A 20,597-nucleotide genomic window follows, 5' to 3' on the forward strand; every position below is an offset into this window, starting at 1 on the left:
CGCTGTGGCACTCCACGAGTTGCTGCCTGCCATTCTGAAAAGGACCCGTTTATCCCGACTCTCTGCTTCCTGTCTGCCAGCCAGTTCTCTATCCACGTCAGTATATTACCCCCAATACCATGTGCTTTGATTTTGCACACCAATCTCTTGTGTGGGACCTTGTCAAAAGCCTTTTGAAAGTCCAAATACACCACATCCACTGGTTCTCCCTTGTCCACTCTACTCATTACATCCTCAAAAAATTCCAGAAGATTTGTTAAGCATGATTTCCCTTTCATAAATCCATGCAGACTTGGACCAATCCTATCACTGCTTTCCAAATGCGCTGCTATTTCATCCTTAATGATTGATTCCAACATTTTCCCCACTACTGATGTCAGGCTAACCGGTCTGTAATTACCCATTTTCTCTCTCATAGAAACATAGAAAATAGGTGCAGGAGTAGGCCATTCAGCCCTTCTAGCCTGCACCGCCATTCAATGAGTTCATGGCTGAACATGAAACCTCAGTACCCACTTCCTGCTTTCACGCCATACCCCTTGATCCCCCGAGTAGTAAGGACTTCATCTAACTCCTTTTGAATATATTTAGTGAATTGGCCTCAACTACTTCCTGTGGTAGAGAATTCCACAGGTTCACCACTCTCTGGGTGAAGAAGTTTCTCCTTATCTCGGTCCTAAATGGCTTACCCCTTATCCTTAGACTGTGACCCCTGGTTCTGGACTTCCCCAACATTGGGAACATTCTTCCTGCATCCAACCTGTCCAAACCCGTCAGAATTTTAAACGTTTCTATGAGGTCCCCTCTCACTCTTCTGAACTCCAGTGAATACAAGCCCAGTTGATCCAGTCTTTCTTGATAGGTCAGTCCCACCATCCCGGGAATCAGTCTGGTGAATCTTCGCTGCACTCCCTCAATAGCAAGAATGTCCTTCCTCAAGTTAGGAGACCAAAACTGTACACAATACTCCAGGTGTGGCCTCACCAAGGCCCTGTACAACTGTAGCAACACCTCCCTGCCCCTGTACTCAAATCCCCTCGCTATGAAGGCCAACATGCCATTTGCTTTCTTAACCGCCTGCTGTACCTGCATGCCAACCTTCAATGACTGATGTACCATGACACCCAGGTCTCATTGCACCTTCCCTTTTCCTAATCTGTCACCATTCAGATAATAGTCAGTCTCTCTGTTTTTACCACCAAAGTGGATAACCTCACATTTATCCACATTATACTTCATCTGCCACGCATTTGCCCACTCACCTAACCTATCCAAGTCACTCTGTAGCCTCATAGCATCCTCCTCGCAGCTCACACTGCCACCCAACTTAGTGTCATCCGCAAATTTGGAGATACTACATTTAATCCCCTCGTCTAAATCATTAATGTACAATGTAAACAGCTGGGGCCCCAGCACAGAACCCTGCGGTACCCCACTAGTCACTGCCTGCCATTCCGAAAAGTACCCATTTACTCCTACTCTTTGCTTCCTGTCTGACAACCAGTTCTCAATCCATGTCAGCACACTACCCCCAATCCCATGTGCTTTAACTTTGCACATTAATCTCCTGTGTGGGACCTTGTCGAAAGCCTTCTGAAAGTCCAAATATACCACATCAACTGGTACTCCTTTGTCCACTTTATTGGAAACATCCTCAAAAAATTCCAGAAGATTTGTCAAGCATGATTTCCCTTTCACAAATCCATGCTGACTTGGACCTATCATGTCACCATTTTCCAAATGCGCTGCTATGACATCCTTAATAATTGATTCCATCATTTTACCCACTACTGAGGTCAGGCTGACCGGTCTATAATTCCCTGCTTTCTCTCTCCCTCCTTTTTTTAAAAAGTGGGGTTACATTGGCTACCCTCCACTCGATAGGAACTGATCCAGAGTCAATGGAATGTTGGAAAATGACTGTCAATGCATCCGCTATTTCCAAGGCCACCTCCTTAAGTACTCTGGGATGCAGTCCATCAGGCCCTGGGGATTTATCAGCCTTCAATCCCATCAATTTCCCCAACACAATTTCCCGACTAATAAAGATTTCCCTCAGTTCCTCCTCCTTAATAGACCCTCTGACCACTTTTATATCCGGAAGGTTGTTTGTGTCCTCCTTAGTGAATACTGAACCAAAGTACTTGTTCAATTGGTCTGCCATTTCTTTGTTCCCCGTTATGACTTCCCCTGATTCTGACTGCAGGGGACCTACGTTTGTCTTTACTAACCTTTTTCTCTTTACATACCTATAGAAACTTTTGCAATCCGCCTTAATGTTCCCTGCAAGCTTCTTCTCGTACTCCATTTTCCCTGCCCTAATCAAACCCTTTGTCCTCCTCTGCTGAGTTCTAAATTTCTCCCAGTCCCCAGGTTCGCTGCTATTTCTGGCCAATTTGTATGCCATTTCCTTGGCTTTAATACTATCCCTGATTTCCCTTGATAGCCACGGTTGAGCCACCTTCCCTTTTTTATTTTTACGCCAGACAGGAATGTACAATTGTTGTAATTCATCCATGCGGTCTCTAAATGTCTGCCATTGCCCATCCACAGTCAACCCCTTAAGTATCATTAGCCAATCTATCTTAGCCAATTCACGCCTCATACATTCAAAGTTACCCTTCTTTAAGTTCTGGACCATGGTCTCTGAATTAACTGTTTCATTCTCCATCCTAATGCAGAATTCCACCATATTATGGTCACTCTTCCCCAAGGGGCCTCGCACAATGAGATTGCTAATTAATCCTCTCTCATTACACAACACCCAGTCTAAGATGGCCTCCCCCCTAGTTGGTTCCTCGACATATTGGTCTAGAAAACCATCCCTTATGCATTCCAGGAAATCCTCCTCCACCGTATTGCTTCCAGTTTGGCTAGCCCAATCTATGTGCATATTAAAGTCACCCATTATAACTGCTGCACCTTTATTGCATGCACTCCTAATTTCCTGTTTGATGCCCTCCCCAACATCACTACTACTGTTTGGTGGTCTGTACACAACTCCCACTAACGATTTTTGCCCTTTAGAGTTCTGCAGCTCTACCCATATAGATTCCACATCATCCAAGCTAATGTCTTTCCTAACTATTGCATTAATCTCCTCTTTAACCAGCAATGCTACCCCACCTCCTTTTCCTTTTATTCTATCCTTCCTGAATGTTGAATACCCCTGGATGTTGAGTTCCCAGCCCTGATCATCCTGGAGCCACGTCTCCGTAATCCCAATCACATCATATTTGTTAACATCTATTTGCACAGTTAATTCATCCACCTTATTGCGGATACTCCTTGCATTAAGACACAAAGCCTTCAGGCTTGCTTTTTTAACACCCTTTGTCCTTTTAGAATTTTGCTGTACAGTGGCCCTTTTTGTTCTTTGCCTTGGGTTTCTCTGCCCTCCACTTTTCCTCATCTCCTTTCTGTCTTTTGCTTTTGCCTCATTTTTGTCTCCCTCTGTCTCCCTGTATAGGTTCCCATCCCCCTGCAATATTAGTTTAACTCCTCCCCAACAGCACTAGCAAACACTCCCCCTAGGACATTGGTTCCGGACCTGCCCAGGTGCAGACCGCCCGGTTTGTACTGGTCCCACCTCCCCCAGAACCGGTTCCAATGCCCCAAGAATTTGAATCCCTCCCTGCTGCACCACTGCTCAAGCCATGTATTCATCTGCGCTATCCTGCGATTCCTACTCTGACTAGCACGTGGCACTGGTAGCAATCCCGAGATTACTACTTTTGAGGTCCTACTTTTTAATTTAGCTCCTAGCTCCTTAAATTCTTTTCGTAGGACCTCATCCCTTTTTTTTACCTATGTCGTTGGTACCAATGTGCACCACGACAACTGGCTGTTCTCCCTCCCATTTCAGAATGTCCTGCACCCGCTCCGAGACATCCTTGACCCTTGCACCAGGGAGGCAACATACCATCCTGGAGTCTCGGTTGCGTCCGCAGAAATGCCTATCTATTCCCCTCACCATCGAATCCCCTATCACTATCGCGCTCCCACTCTTTTTCCTGCCCTCCTTTGCAGCAGAGCCACCTACGGTGCCATGAACTTGGCTGCTGCTGCCCTCCCCTGATGAGTCATCCTCCCCAACAGTACTCAAAGCAGTGTATCTGTTTTGCAGGGGGATGACCACAGGGGACCCCTGCACTATCTTTCTTGCACTGCTCTTCCTGCTGGTCTTCCATTCCCTATCTGGCTGTGGACCCTTCTCCTGCGGTAAGACCAACTCACTACACGTGATACTCACGTCATTCTCAGCATCGTGGATGCTCCAGAGTGAATCCACCCTCAGCTCCAATTCCGCAACGAGGACCGTCAAGAGCTCGAGGCGGATACACTTCTCACACACGTAGTGCCCAGGGACACCGGAAGTGTCCCCGAGTTCCCACATGGTACAGGAGGAGCATATCACATGGCCGAGCTCTCCTGCCATGTCTTAACCTTAGATACCCTTAAATTGGTAATAACAATGTTGCAGTTCACTTACTGATATAAAAAAGAAAAGAAAAGCTACTCACCAATCACCAGCCAATCACTTACCCCATTGGCTGTGACGTCACTTTTTGATTACTTTCTACTTCTATTTTGCTTTCTCTCCCGCTGTAGCTGCACCGGTATGCTTTTGACAGGTCGCTCCCCTCTCACCAACTGCCGCTGGCTCTCGATCTCCCGCTGGGCTTTTGACAGGTCGCTCCCCTCTCACCAACTGTCGTTGGCTCTCGATCTCCCGCTGGGCTTTTGACAGGTCGCTCCCCTCTCACCAACTGTCGTTGGCTCTCGATCTCCCGCTGGGCTTTTGACAGGTCGCTCCCCTCTCACCAACTGCCGCTGGCTCTCGATCTCCCGCTGGGCTTTTGACAGGTCGCTCCCCTCTCACCAACTGCCGCTGGCTCTCGATCTCCCGCTGGGCTTTTGACAGGTCGCTCCCCTCTCACCAACTGTTGTTGGCTCTCGATCTCCCGCTGGGCTTTTGACAGGTCGCTCCCCTCTCACCAACTGCCGCTGGCTCTCGATCTCCCGCTGGGCTTTTGACAGGTCGCTCCCCTCTCACCAACTGCCGCTGGCTCTCGATCTCCCGCTGGGCTTTTGACAGGTCGCTCCCCTCTCACCAACTGCCGCTGGCTCTCGATCTCCCGCTGGGCTTTTGACGGGTCGCTCCCCTCTCACCAACTGCCGCTGGCTCTCGATCTCCCGCTGGGCTTTTGACAGGTCGCTCCCCTCTCACCAACTGCCGCTGGCTCTCGATCTCCCGCTGGGCTTTTGACAGGTCGCTCCCCTCTCACCAACTGCCGCTGGCTCTCGATCTCCCGCTGGGCTTTTGACAGGTCGCTCCCCTCTCCCTTACATTAGCAACCCTCCAGTCCATGGGAACTGATCCAGAGTCGATAGACTGCTGGAAAATTATCACCAATGCTTCCACTATTTCTTGGGCCACTTCCTTTAGTACCCTGGGATGTAGACTATCAGGCTCTGGGGATTTATCGGCCTTCAATCCCGTCAATTTCCCTAACACAATTTCCCATCTAATAAGGATATCCTTCAGTTCCTCCTTCTCACTACACCCTCGGTCCCCTAGTACATCCGGAAGGTTATTTGTGTCTTCCTTTGTGAAGACAGAACCAAAGTACTTGTTCAATTGGTCTGCCACTTCTTTGTTCCCCATTATAAATTCACCCAAATCTGACTGCAAGGGACCTACGTTTGTCTTCACGAATCTTTTTCTCTTCACATAGCTTTAGAAGCTTTTGCAGTCAGTTTTTAGTTTCCGGCAAGCTTCCTCTCGTACTCTATTTTCTCCCTCTTAATTAAATCCTTTGTCCTCCTCTGCTGAATCCTAAATTTCACCCAGTCCTCTGGTTTGCTGCTTTTTCTGGCTAATTTGTGTGTCTCTTCCTTGGATTTGACACTATCCTTAATTTCCTTTGTTAGCCACGGTTGAGCCACCTTTCCCGTTTTATTTTTACTCCAGACAGGGATGTACTATTATTGAAGTTCGTCCATATGATCTTTAAAGCTTTGCCATTGCCTATCCACCGTCAACCCTTTAAGTATCATTTGCCAGTCTAATTTAGCCAATTCACACCTCGTACCGTCAAAGTTATCTTTCCTTAAGTTCAGGACCCTAGTTTCTGAATTAGCTTTGTCACTCTCCATCTTAATCAGGAATTCTACCATATTATGGTCACTCTTCCCCAAGGGGCCTCGCACAACAAGATTGCTAATTAATCCCTTCTCATTACACATCAGCCAGTCTAGGATGGCCAGCTCTCTGGTTGGTTCCTCAACATATTGGTCTGGAAAACCATCCCTAATACACTGCAGGAAATCCTCCTCCACCACATTGCTACCAGTTAGGTTAGCCCAATCAATATGTAGATTAAAGTCACTCATAATTACTGCTGTACCTCTATTGCACACATCCCTTATTTCTTGTTTGATGCTATCCCCAACCTCACTACTACTATTTGGTGGCCTGTACACAACTAGCGTTTTCTGCCCTTTGGTACTCTGTAGCTCCAACCATACCGATTCCACATCATCCAAGCTAATGTCTTTCCTAACAATTGCATTAATTTCCTCTTTAACCAGCAACGCCACCCCACCTCCTTTTCCTTTCTGTTTATCCTTCCTAAATGTTGAATACCCCTGGATGTTGAGTTCCCAGCCTTGGTCACCCTGGAGCCATATCTCCGTAATGCCAATCACATCGTATCCGTTAACTGCTATCTACACAGTTAATTCGTCCACCTTATTCCAAATACTCCTTGCATTGAGGCACAGAGCCTTCAGGCTTGTCTTTTTAACACACTTTGCCCCTTTAGAATTTTGCTGTAAAGTGGCCCTTTTTGTTTTTTGCCTTGGGTTTCTCTGCCCTCCACTTTTACTCTTCTTTTTTCTATCTTTTGCTTCTGTCTCCATTTTGTTTCCCTCTGTCTTCCTGCATTGGTTCCCATCCCCCTGCCATATTAGTTTAACTCCTCCCAAACAGCACTAGCAAACACTCCCCCGAGGACATTGGTTCCAGTCCTGCCTAGGTGCAGACCGTCCGCTTTGTACTGGTCCCACCTCCCCCAGAACCGGTTCCAATGTCCCAGGAATTTGAATCCCTCCCTGCTGCACCACTGATCAAACCATGCATTCATCTGAGCTATCCTGTGATTCCTACTCTGACTAGCACGTGGCACTCCTGCTCTACGAGATCATTTTTTGTTTCTGAATAGAAGGATTCACTGACCTTTTGTTGGTGGCCATGGGGGTCGCTGAAGAAGCCTGAGCAGGGCAGGCCTGACATCTGCCTTTCACATCATTGACTAATTTCTGGATGGAGAGTGTTTGGCTCTCAATGTGTATATTTATGGTGCTTACCGTCTGACTTAGGCAGCCACCTCGGACATCTAAAATTGGGGCAGCCTGAGTTTAGCAGTGGGACCAATGTCATGCAGATTTGGCACAGGCAGTCTCATTGCTAAATTGTATGCTTTGTGCCCATTTTATGCCTGGAAAAACTGGTTCAACACAAAGCAATTTTTACCCCTTTACTTCTTTTCACAAAGCTTATGTTTAATTTTTATTAGCTTTCTAATCTTCCTTCTGAATGAAGCTGGTGATCCCGAGCCTGCAGCATGGCTAGTCCCTGTGCTCCTTTTATCTTTTTGGTTGGAGCACAGTTTCGAATACATTCCTGCTATATCAGCTTGAGAGCCTCGAGGGCTACCAACCACCATTTCCAAGAACTCTTCAACTTCAGAGGAGGCTACCTCCAAGAATTGTGTCGATCAGTACTCGGGGCATATATGCCAACCAGGATATCTCTGCCTATGTAAAACAAATCAGAGCTGTTGCTACAACATACCTCCCCTCTGGGTCTGTAACACAGTCATCCTTTGTGAATAAAGTAGATTTATATTTTAAATATTTACTCAACTCTGGAATTCTTAGTTTTCAGAACTGTTCATCTGAATGGATAGCCTGAGGCAACGTTGCCTCAACTGTCACTTTCCTGACCTCTTAGTGGCGTCGTTGGAACTCTCAGATCCAAAATGGTGTTTATTTTTGTAGACCTTCCAGTTAAAGCCAGTGTTGTATTGGCTTTTGCCCATAGTGGACAGGGAAGCTTGACCAGCTTGGTGGCTGCTCAGGGGACTCTGTGTTGGATTCCCCAATACAAACGAGCAGAAGTGCTACTATTTTTTTTTTTTCCCTCGATATTTCCTTGGGTCTTTGGCCACTTCCGTTAGTGGACCTTACATCATCTACGATCAGCAATGTGTCGGTCCGTACTGGTGGGCAGACACACCCCTCTCTCTCCCCCGCAGCCTTTGGATGGTGCTTTCCCTCAGCAATATTTAATTGGGTGATGGGTGGTCAAATGATTCCACAGTTTCATATGTAGCATGTGTTTGTTTGTGGTTGAACAGGTTGAATTTATTCAAGTGTTTATTTTCAAAGGTAACTTATTTTTATGTCCAAGGCCACTCACCTATGGATCAATGGACATAATTGCAGGATCTGATTACGAAAATAATCCCAAGTAATGAAAACAGAATTTAATTTGTTTAATCATTGTAAATCAATGACCCTCGTCATGACGCTTTTTTATTTAAAAAATGAATTAATGAACAATTAACCTAATATTTTAATTATGCAAGAGTAATTCAGTAAATGTGTTTAAAATGTAAAAGAAATCATGTCATTTCAGTGTTACTAAGGAGAAGAACCAATGTTTGGTTTGCCCAGTCTGTGCAGTTGTGGGTTTGAATCGTGCTGCTCAGTATGGAGAGGGAAAGTTAGTAAGGTAGTGTTCACTCAGCCTCTGTCACGAGGGGATCAAATGTTGTATCTCCAAATTTGCGGGTGACACTAAGTTGGGTGGCAGTGTGAGCTGCGAGGAGGATGCTATGAGGCTGCAGAGTGGCTTGGATAGGTTAGGTGAGTGGGCAAATGGATGGCAGATGAAATATAATGTGGATAAATGTGAGGTTATCCACTTTGGTGGTAAAAACAGAGAGACAGACTATTATCTGAATGGTGACAGATTAGGAAAAGGGGAGGTGCAACGAGACCTGGGTGTCATCATGGTACATCAGTCATTGAAGGTTGGCATGCAGGTACAGCAGGCGGTTAAGAAAGCAAATGGCATGTTGCCCTTCATAGCGAGGGGATTTGAGTACATGGGCAGGGGGAGGTGTTACTGCAGTTGTACAGGGCCTTGGTGAGGCCATACCTGGAGTATTGTGTACAGTTTTGGTCTCCTAACTTGAGGAAGGACATTCTTGCTATTGAGGGAGTGCAGCGAAGGTTCACCAGACTGATTCCCGGGATGGCGGGACTGACCTATCAAGAAAGACTGGATCAACTGGGCTTGTATTCACTGGAGTTCAGAAGAATGAGAGGGGATCTCATAGAAACGTTTATAATTCTGACGGGTTTAGACAGGTTAGATGCAGGAAGAATGTTCCCAATGTTGGGGAAGTCCAGAACCAGGAGTCACAGTTTAAGGATAAGGGGTAAGCCATTTAGGACTGAGATGAGGAGAAACTTCTTCACCCAGAGAGTGGTGAACCTGTGGAATTCTCTACCACAGAAAGTTGTTGAGGCCAATTCACTAAATATATTCAAAAAGGAGTTCGATGTAGTCCTTACTACAAGGGAGATCAAGAGATATGGCGAGAAAGCAGGAATGGGGTATTGAAGTTGCATGTTCAGCCATGAACTCATTGAATAGCGGTGCAGGCTCGAAGGGACGAATGGCCTACTCCTGCACCTATTTTCTATGTTTCTATGTACGCCCATTGGTCACATTCAGAAATGGTGCAGGTGCTGAGTGAATGTAGAAATGTTAAGACTATTAAAATAGAAGTGAAGAATAATTGTTACAAAGGTTTCTTTAAGTGGCACCATCTTGTTCTTTGCTGCGGAGTGAAACTTCTGCCCCATCTCCCCTCAATCAGCATGTGGCAAAAACCATTCATTAAAGGCATCATCTCCATGTTTGGAAAAATAACAGTGATCGTTTTTTTTTAGATAAAACACCAAGCTTTCTTATGTACTTAGGCCAAAAGTCCATTTTGGGTGATTTTTTTTTTAATAGGAGGGTGGAATGTTTGGCTGAAAACTGTTCATTTTTACTGTACAATCTGTGCAGGAATGTGGCTTTAAGCCAGATGTTGGCAGCAATGATCACTAGAGATGTAGCAAAGCCCACGGGGATCTGTGGCTGTATAAAATAGAGTGCCTGTCAATACATTTTGGAGAAAAGGTCATACCTGTTAACACTGACTGATAACGTGTCTGCATGACATTGTAGAAAAGCTTCAGACGATGCGATTTATATCCTACTGACAACCACAGCACAATTACATTACAAGTAAAGCTCAGGTAAACCATGACAGTGAGAAAGTTCTTGAGGAAATGTGAAATGTTACCTCATTTTCTCATTGTATAATAATTTCAGTAAATGGTTTAAACACATCAGTAAAATAGTCTGGGATGTTTCTTCTTTCCCATAGAAATGTGCAGATGCTGGGACTCACCTACTTTGTGATAGTTAGCTGAAATAAGAGATTGCAAAGCAATTGAAGAAAGCCAAGTAAAAACTAAATAAACATGGGTTATGTCGATTGTTTTCGTTAATATTTATTATCTACTGCCTGTATTTTTCCTATGTAGGTTCCTCAGTGTCTGGGGGAGAGGCAAGGGCAGGTGACCGGCTAACAATTCTCTTCTTTTCTACTGCTTTATAACTGAGTACTGGCTAGATAGGTAGGAGCAATTGATTGGTGGCTCACTCTCTCTCTCTTCCCAAGGACAAGCTGCCTCTTGCCACCACCATACACTCTTGATTAGTGGCTCAGTCGGAATCATATAACACTTGGCATCGTATGGGTGTGCATTTTAACCAGATTTATTGGAACAAGAGATCTGCACAGTTTTTTTTCTATCAGATATAAAATAGGCAGCGACTGCTGCCAATGAAGCTGAAATGGCTGTGCTTGCGCAGTTTGTGTTATTGTGGTTATTCCTATTTGTTTATAATACAAACAGTTCTGGGGAAGGGCAGCACTGAAAGGCTCGTTTTTTTTTAAGTTATTTTAAAAAAATGGTTTGTGTTTCACTCCGTAAACATCTTTCACCTCTTGCTTGAGATTTAGTACCTCCTAAACAGTGAATGATTACATTAGAAGTTATTTAGGAGGGGGGGGAGAAATGTTTTGTGGTGACATATAAAACAATTTTGTGTGTTTCATGCATGGCCGAGCAAGTCCGCATAACCAAGCAGTGTGGTGAAGTCAGGCCTCCGATGGTCCTGGGGGCTGCTAGCTAATCAGAACAATCGTTTAGAGCTGTTATCGGTTGTTTCCGATGCCAATCATTGGATCTTGACAGCTGATTCAGTATATAAAAACACAAAATGCTGGAAATGTCAGCAGGTCAGGCAGCATCTGTGGAGAGATACAGTCAATGTTTCGGGTCTGTGACCTTTCGTCAGAACGGGAAAAGTTCGAGATGTAACAGATTCTTAAGAAAGTGCAAGGGCAGTGTAAGGGGGAGGGGAGGGAAGAACAAAAGGGAAGGTTTGTGATCGGGTGGAAGGCAGGAGAGATTTAAGAGACAAAAGAGATGATGGGCAAAAATGAGATGGTAATGGTACAAGTTAGGAAACAAAAGATGAGTCTAGATGGGAGATGAATGGCAGAACCCCGTTACAACTCTGCGCAACTTCCGGTCATTGGCACCAGCTTCCAGTTCGTTGGCAGCAGTCACTCTATCAAATAAATGTTCATTCTGCAACAATTCTCTGTATGCAAAAGGTTTGCAAAAAGACCTAGGGGGTGAACTTGGTTTTAGGCAGTAGCGCAAAATGGGCGGTAACACATTGGCAATCCTTCTTGCACCCTGCACAATTTTCTTTTCCATTAACTTAAAAGCAAAAGAACATCGGTCAAAGTCTAAAACGAGCTACCGATTCACTATCGCCCATTACGTGCTACAGCACACCAATTTCACTCCCTGTAACTTTTTGCAACCCTGTTGCATATAGAGAATTGTTGCAGAATGAACCGTTTGTAAAAAAAAAATGTGCAGTGTATTTGTAGTTCCAGTGCATATTTTCTATAGCCTACCACTAAGCTGTACTACACTGCACAGTTGTTTTTTGGTAGTCTGAATGTCTGACCGATGCAGAGATCCATCACTATGTTTGAGCCTCCAAACCAAACTACTGAGAAAACCACATCAGCATAGTTTCTATTTGTCTGATATGGGATGTATACTCTCTTCCTGTCGGGACATAACCCACATGCTGAAACCCAGTCGAACTTGAGCACGGGTTGTGAATAGTTGAGGCTTCGGGACATTTAAGTGTACATAGTGAGAGTGCTAAAATTTAACCAGCTAAAAATGTACAGGTCATGAACATAGCACTGTTAAAGTTCCCTGTGCTTTCCAGCTGGGGCCGGCTACCTCCGTGGGAATTGTATTTGCAAGATTATTTGAAGCTAAATGTGAAGAATTCCAGCCCGAGTGATATGTCTATTTCTCCAGGTCCCACCAATGAACCTGGCTGACTGACAGCAACAATGCCCTTCAGTAAATCAGACCTGCTGTATCAGGAATTAATTCGATCAAAGAGGATCAATTCGGTTACAATCTTCTGCAGCAGAGCCAACTCAATCCCAAAGAAACTGGGCTTGCCTCCTTCAATAAGGATAGTCACTAGTCAGCCATGAATTCATGGAAACAGCTGTACAATAATGTCAATTTGTTTCTCTCTCCAGGTGCCAGTACTGAAGCCTATGGATCTGATGGTGGAGGTGACTCCACGGAAGATCTTCGCTAACGCTCACACCTATCACATCAACTCAATTTCTGTCAACAGTGACTGTGAGACGTATATGTCAGCCGATGACCTCAGGATAAACCTCTGGCATTTAGGAATAACAGACAGGAGTTTCAGTATCCTTTGATATAATACGTATGTGTGATTTCAAAGTACAGTTGTGAGTGCCACTGAAATTAAATCAATTGAGATTAATTTCTCTTCCTGTTCATAACCAATAGCTGGATCTTGTACCACCTGAGTGCTGGAACTTCATTGAAATTTCCAAGAATTACACAAGTTTCACATCCTATACACTCTGCACGAATTATTTTCTGTAAATTTTCAATATGAAAAATTAGTTAGGCAAATGAAAAGAAACAATATTTTCTGTTAATAGCATTGTCGCAGTAAACAATGATCCTGCTTTTTTTGTTCTTGATGGCTTTGACATTTCTGCTTCATGCCATTTTGCCATTCTTTTAGGGTCCAGACAAATCTTGGTTTCAATTTTTCACTCCAAAAATATTATTGTTTGGTTCTCATCAGACTACTGATTCAAGTAAGTGAAGTACACATAGCAATAGTTACTGCACTTCAAAAGTAATTAATTGGCTGTGAAGTGTTTTGGGACATCTTGAGTATGTGAAAGGCACCATATAAATGCAAGATTTTTATTCACGTTTTTTTGGGCCTCATTCATGTTGGCATGATTTGGCCAACATAAATTCCCTTGACGAATAAAAACTCCACAGGAAAAATGGTCCAACCGGGGATAAATAGAGAAGTTATTATTTTTATTAGATTAAAAGGGGCTCACAATGTTGCCAAAAAATGCAGTAAACTCGAGTATTGCAAGGGTTTTAGAAATCAGCAAAGGATAACTAAGTAATTGATATAAAAAAAATAGAATGCGAGTAAACTAGCAAGAAATATAAAAGCAAATTTTAAGAGCTTCTACAAGTATGTGAAAAGGAAGTACACGTGGGTCCCTTAGAGGTCGAGACATTAGAAATTATAAGGGACAATAAGGAAATGGCAGAGATGTTAAATAACTATTTTGTATCTGTCTTCACAGTAGAAAACACAAAAACATATTGGAAATAATAAGAAACCAAGGGTCTAATGAGAGGACTTAAAGTAATTAATAGTAAAGAAAAAGTACTGGAGAAATTAATGGGATTAAAAGCTGACAAATCCCCTGGACCTGATGGCCTACATCCGAGCATTTTAAGAGGTGGCTGCAGAGATAGTGGATGCATTGGTTTTGATCTTCCAGGACTCCCTAGATTATAGAACGGTCCTTGTGATTTGGAAGGTAGTAAATATAACCCTGCTTTTCGAAAAAGGAGAGAGCGCGAAAACAAGGAACTACAGACCAGTTAGCCTGACATTAATAGCAAGGAAAATGCTAGAATCTATTATTAGGGTCCTGGTAACAAGCCACCTAGAAATTCATATGATTAGGCAGAGTCAACATGGTTTTATGAAAGGGAAAATAACGTTTGGCATTTTTTTTTTGAGGTTGTAACTATAGCAGGGTAGATAAGGGGGAAGCAGAGGCTGTAGTATATTTGGATTTTCAAAAGGTATTTGGCAAGGTGCCACACAAGAGGTTGTTGCACAAGATTAGGGCTCATGGGACTGGGGGAAATATATTAGATGTAGGATTGATTAACAGACAGAAAATAGGATAGAAGTAAATAGCTCATTTTCGGGTTGGCAGGCTGTTACTAGTGGTGTACCGTAAGGATCAGTGCTTGGGCCTCAGCTATTTACACTCTATATCAATGACTTAGATGAGGGGACCAAATGTAATGTATCTAAGTTTGCTGATGATACAAAGCTTGGTGGGAAGGTAAACTGTGAGGAGGGTGCAAGGAGGCTGCAAAGTGATATCGACAGGCTATATTAGTGGGCAATAAGGTGGCAGGTGAAGTATAATGTCGGGAAATATAAAATTATTCACTTTGGTAGGAAAAATAGAAAAACTGAATATTTTTTAAATGGTGAGAGACTCGTAAATGTTGGTATTCAGAGGGATTTGTGTGCCCTTGTACATGAATTACAGAAAGTTAACATGCAGGTACAGTGAGCAATTAGGACGTTCAACTGGCTCTCATAAAAGTCACAAATGACATCCTTTGTGACTGTGACAAAGGTAAACTATCCCTTCTCGAGCCTCCTGGACCTGTCTGCAGCCTTTGACACAGTTGACCACTCCATCCTCCTCCAACGCCTCTCTCCCCTTGTTCAGCTGGGTGGGACTGCACTCGCCTGGTTCCATTCTTATCTATCTAATCATAGCCAGAAAATCTCCTACAATGGCTTCTGTTCCCACTCTCTCATTGTTACCTCTGGTGTCCCCCAAGGATCTATCCTTGGCCCCCTCCTATTTCTCATCTATATGCTGCCCTTTGCCGATATCATCCAAAAACACAGTCAGTTTCCACGTGTACGCTGACGACACCGAGCTCTACCTCTCCACCACTTCTCTTGATCCTTCCATCATCTCTAAATTGTCAGACTGCTTGTCTGACATCCAGTCCTGAATGAGCAGAAATTTTCTCCAATTAAATATTGGGACAACCGAAGCAATTGTCTTTTGGTCCCCGCCACAAACTGCGTTCCTTAGCCACTGACTCCATCCCTCTCCCTAGCATCTATCTGAGGCTAAATGGGACTGTTCGCAAACTAGGCGTCATATTTGACCCTGAAATGAGCTTCTGGCCACATATCCGTGGCATAACTAAAACCGCCTATTTCCACCGTAACATTGCCCGCCTCCACCCCTGCCTCAGCTCTTCCGCTGCTGAAACCCTCATCCATGCCTTTGTTACCTCGAGACTTGACTATTCCAATGCACTCCTTGCTGGCCTCCCAAATTCTACATTACATCAACTTGAGGTCATCCAAAACTCAGCAGCCCATGTCTTAACTCGCACCCAATCACCCATCGCCCCTGTGCTCGCTGACCTACATTGGCTCCCAGTTTACAAATCCCTCCATGGCCTTGCCCCTCCCTATCTCTGTAATCTCCTCCAGCCCCACAACCCCCCGAAATGTCTGCACTCCTCAAATTCTGCCCACTTGAACATCCCTGATTATAACTGCTCAACCATCGGTGGCCATGCCTTCAACTCCTTGGGCCCTAAGCTCTGGAACTCCCTCCCTAAACCTCTCCACATCTCTACTCTTTCCTCCTTTTTAAGACGTTCCTTAAAACCCTACCTCTTTGACCAAGCTGCCATAATTTCTTCTTATGTGGCTCAGTGCCAAATGTATCTGTTTTTTCTGCTGTGAAGCGCCTTGGGATGCTTTACTATGTTAAAAAGTTGTTGTTTTATTGCAAGAGAGTTAGATTATAAGAATAAGGAACCTTGCTGCAATTATATAGCACTTTGGTGAGTCCACACCAGGAGTGCTGTGCACAGTTTTGGTCACCTTATCTGAGAAAGGATATGCAGGCCTTAGAAGGGAGTGCAACCTAAGTTCAATAGATGAGAGGGTTGTCCTATAAGGAGAGATTGAATAGAATGGGCCTATATTCTCTGGTATTTAGAAGAATGAGAGGTGATCTCATTGAAACATATAAAATTCTTACAGGGCTTGATGGGGTAGATACAGAGAGGTTGTTTCCCCTGGCTGGAAGTCTGGAACTACGGAGCATAGTCTCAGAATAAGGCATCGGCCATTTAGGATTGTGATGAGGAGAAATGTCTTCACTCAAAGGGTTGTGAATCTTTGGAATTCTCTACCCCATAGGGCTGTGGACGCTCAGCCGTTGAGTATATTCAAGACTGAGATCGATAGATTTTTGGACACGAAGGGAATTAAGGACTATGGGGATAGGGTGGGAAAGTGGAGTTGTTTTTGAGGATCAGGCATGATCGTATTGAATGGCGGAGCAGGCTCGAGGGACCACTCCTGCTCCTATTATGTTCTTACTGGTAACTGAAATTATTCTCCTATATTGTGACTGGTTTAAAAAGCCCACAGATTTAACCGTAGATCAGCAAATGCTGAAACTAACACTAAAAACAACAAATTATATAGCGCCTTTAACGTGACAAAACATCCCTTAATCTAACACCAGATTCAGTATTACAAGTCAAGTAGAACCATGGGCCTGTGTTGGTGCATTCTAGCTTTTTTACCCATTAAATGAACTCACTCACCTGTTGAATGTCTGCAGGTAATGGTCTCTGTTCTATTGCTATTTGACTGTACATTAGCATCAGTTAGTGAACAAAACAGTTTTCAGTGGCAGTGTCCCTTCAGCTTGGTTGTGGGTTCAAGCCTTACTCCAGGATTGAAGCATATAATCCAGTTTATACTCGAGTGCAAACTGAAAGACTGCTGCATTGTATTTTGGATGAGATGTCTGCCTGTTCAGGTGGGCTTAAAAGATACCATGGCACTATTCGAAGAAGGACAAGGGCACTCTCCCAGTCTCCTTGGCAACTTTTATTCCTCTGCCAACGTCACCAAAAAAGAACTGATTAACTGGAAATTTATCTTAATTGCTGTGTATAGCACCTTGCGTTGCACAAATTCGCAGTTGCATTCGCTTATATACGTCAGGGAATATACTTCAAAAAGAAATTCAAAATAATTTAATTCAGGCTATGTAAGTGTCTAAATTTGAAAATCCCCCCCCACCCCCCCACATCCCTCATCTCCCCAGGACAAAGCAGTGTTTACCTCAGAACAACCATCGGATGTCTTGTTGGCACAGCACAGAACCATATAAGTGCTGATAACGATTACATTTATTTTAAATCAATGCAGATGACCTATGTGCTTCCTGAAGTGATGCTGTAGTTGTTGAGTGTGTGTAATGTGAACTTTTACAAAATTTGCTGTTTAAAGCAGATAAGAGAGTAACACATTTAGTCATCCATCTCTCAGTCAGTCATGTGCGCACTTACTGGTGTTGGGTAGAAAGCAGCTGTTCCAGACATGATGCTGCTCCTCATAACTACTAAAGAAACTCCAGCTATGGCAATTGTTTTCATAAAATGGACGTCATTATTGAATTTTTTGAAACAAAGGAATTGCAGCCCCTGTGTCATGAACATTTTCCAGAGTTTGTTGAAGTTTTTTTTTCAAAGTGAATATTCATGCTGATCAATGTGAGGGACCCTGTGTTGGCAACAAGCACACTCCCAGGTCAAATACAGCACAATTAGTGACGAAGATATCTTTGCCCAATTTCAGAAAAGCATCCCTGCTGCAGTAATCTCATTTTTCCACATCAACCATCTTGTGGCCTGTGGAAGTGAGATTGCCAGTGGGCCCTTGTACACTAGGAACTAGTAGAAACTGGATTGAAATTGGTCAGATTAATTTCCTTTCCTTGTAGAGCCAGCACATAGATGCCTAGAAATTCCACCGTTAACGCTGGTTTGCGGCAAAAAATGGCCGCATCGCTTCCACCTGCCTCCAGTGTGAAACATGGCAGCTGCCATTTTGGTAAAGGCCATAGTGCTGCCATTGAAAGTGTGGCCCCTGAAATATAAATGAGCAGCTCATGATGTCAATCGGCATGCAATGCCTGACTTGACTCCATGTCTGCAGACTTGGACGTTTTCACTCTGTTTATCACCGAGTCCGAAGCATGCTCAGAAAAGCATGTGTGAAGCAGCCCTGCAGAGACCCTGTCAACGCTTCTTAAACGGACAAACACATCTTTCAGGTAAGTTTGGATTTAAGCCTGTGGACTTTTTAAATATTTTATTGAAGTAGAGGCTTGGTGCAATAGATGTTAAAAGTTTTTAAAGTGTGCAGGGAGTGCTGCTGGATGCTTGCAAGGCTTCAAATGGTAAAGGAAGGCCTCCGAGAAGACAAAAAACGCTTCCGTGGAGTGAGAAACAGTGTTAACATCTCTGGTCAAGATGCTACCTGACCTGCTGAGTATTTCCAGCATTTTTATGCTTTTATTTCAAATTTCCAGCTTCCATTCGCAGGAAGACGTGGAAGGAAGGATGCATCCCAGAAAGATCCTTTCTGGCCGGGATATTCGGGATGGAATTATCCACCTGTGGTACCAATAACCACAACCCCAATTCCCCTTTCAACATTTGTCCCACATCTTACCTTCCCTCTGTTACTGACCATCACAGCGTCCTCTTGGTCACAATGCTACAATAAAAGCCACCACAAAGCAAACTTTCCAATCCAACTTTATACATCTACCCATCCAAAAGATATCAAGAAATCAACTAATCACCCATGTGCAGTCCCTTAGTGACTCCTGTGTGTGCCTTTGCCTAAAATACTGATGTCATGCAATGCAACTCCAGTGGCTGCAGCACGGCTGGTGGAAGGACATTGCCGATGGCCTTGCAGGAAAACCTCGGAGCTGGTGGTTGGAAATGTCAAATCTTCACTCTCCTCCCTCTTTTTGGTCGCCCATTGGCACCAAAATACCAGTGTACCTGTGATATTATTTCGGGCGGCGATGAACTTCGGCCTGCGGAGGCCCTGGCAGGTTTCCGGCCTACTCCAATTTCTAGGCCAGAGACTTTTATCCTCGATTGATTTTGAATTCAGGTCCTAGAGGTCAATAAACATAGGGGCTGAAATTCAGAAAGCTGACAGACCTCCCGACTTTTTGGAGCCATCACCGGCAAATTTTTTGTGGCAGGTTCCCGATCAAAATTCATCCCCCTCAAAAAAATGGGGTCCTGCGCTAAGGAGCGGCTGCAAGCTCCAGTTTGCAGCGGTGTGGATGTCTTGATTGAAGCGGGATTACCGCGGAGAAATTCAGCATGTTGCTCATGTGGATCTAACGAGCCAGCTGTTTTCTGGCTTTCTTAACGGCCTGGGTTTGCAGCTCGGCCCTGAGGAGGGAAGGAGTTGAGTTGCAGGATGGCTGGTGCTAGTGGATCAAGGAGGGCAAGCTGCTTTACTGATACTGAACTGGAGACCCTCATCCAGGGTGTCGAGGGCAGGAGGGGACTGCTTTATCCCAATGTGGGGAGACCAAGTCGTGAGGTGTTAAGCAATGCATGGAGGGAGATTGCAGGGGAGGTTTCAGGCACCTACATTCATAACAGGACTCCCGTGCAGTGCAGAAAACACTTCAGTTATATCATCCATCTTAAGAAAGTGAGTACCTGTTCCACCAATTGCTGACCTTGCATCTGCGAGCCTCTCCTTCAACGTTCTCTTATTTCCCATCCTCACTGTTTAGTCACTGAAGCAGCATTTCCTTGTTGACATATGTGTGTGTGTTCTCACAATGAAGGATCCCTTTCATCTCTCGTACAGATGCATGTCAGGGACAAACACTTGTGCACTCATCTCTGATGTGTCATTACTGTGGTACTTACCAACCTTTCTTTGTTTTGCAGGCCAAACTGGCTCATAATAGAATGGAGCAAAGGAGGACTGGTGGTGGTGAGGCAGACATTCAAGTGCTCACACCTTTGGAGGAGAGGGTTGAGGCACTCGTCGATGAACATGGTGCCTTCCCTGTGGGCCAGGGTACTGATGACGCTGATGTGGGTCAGTGAAGACCCTCCTTTAATGCGCTCTCTCCTTGAATACGCCAGCACCTGCTGTTCTGTTCCTTCTTGAAGTCTGCTATTTGCAGGCTCCATGCATCAATCCCCCACCTCCCCCTCACGGCAGTCCTTCTCCCATTTATGTTTGCAGATGACAGACAGAGTGGCAGCACACCCAGCACAATGGGAAGTCAGGAGAGACCTCGCAGACCAGCTGGAGGCCTGCATGAGACGCTTCTCCATATTACCTCAGACATCTCAAG

General features: G+C 44.5%; 1 protein-coding gene across 1 annotated transcript in view; it reads left to right on the top strand.

The window, feature by feature from the left end:
- Window positions 1–20,597, top strand: part of LOC139234844 (serine/threonine-protein phosphatase 2A 55 kDa regulatory subunit B gamma isoform) — a 327,896-nt gene that overhangs the window by 170,297 nt on the left and 137,002 nt on the right. Inside the window, exon 5 of the mRNA XM_070865591.1 lies at window positions 12,783–12,960. Within this exon, the coding sequence (XP_070721692.1) occupies window positions 12,783–12,960 (178 nt within the window). The remainder of the gene's footprint in view (window positions 1–12,782; window positions 12,961–20,597) is intronic.

The sequence above is a fragment of the Pristiophorus japonicus genome, chromosome 2, assembly GCF_044704955.1.
Source record: "Pristiophorus japonicus isolate sPriJap1 chromosome 2, sPriJap1.hap1, whole genome shotgun sequence".
Taxonomy (NCBI): Eukaryota; Metazoa; Chordata; class Chondrichthyes; family Pristiophoridae; genus Pristiophorus; species Pristiophorus japonicus.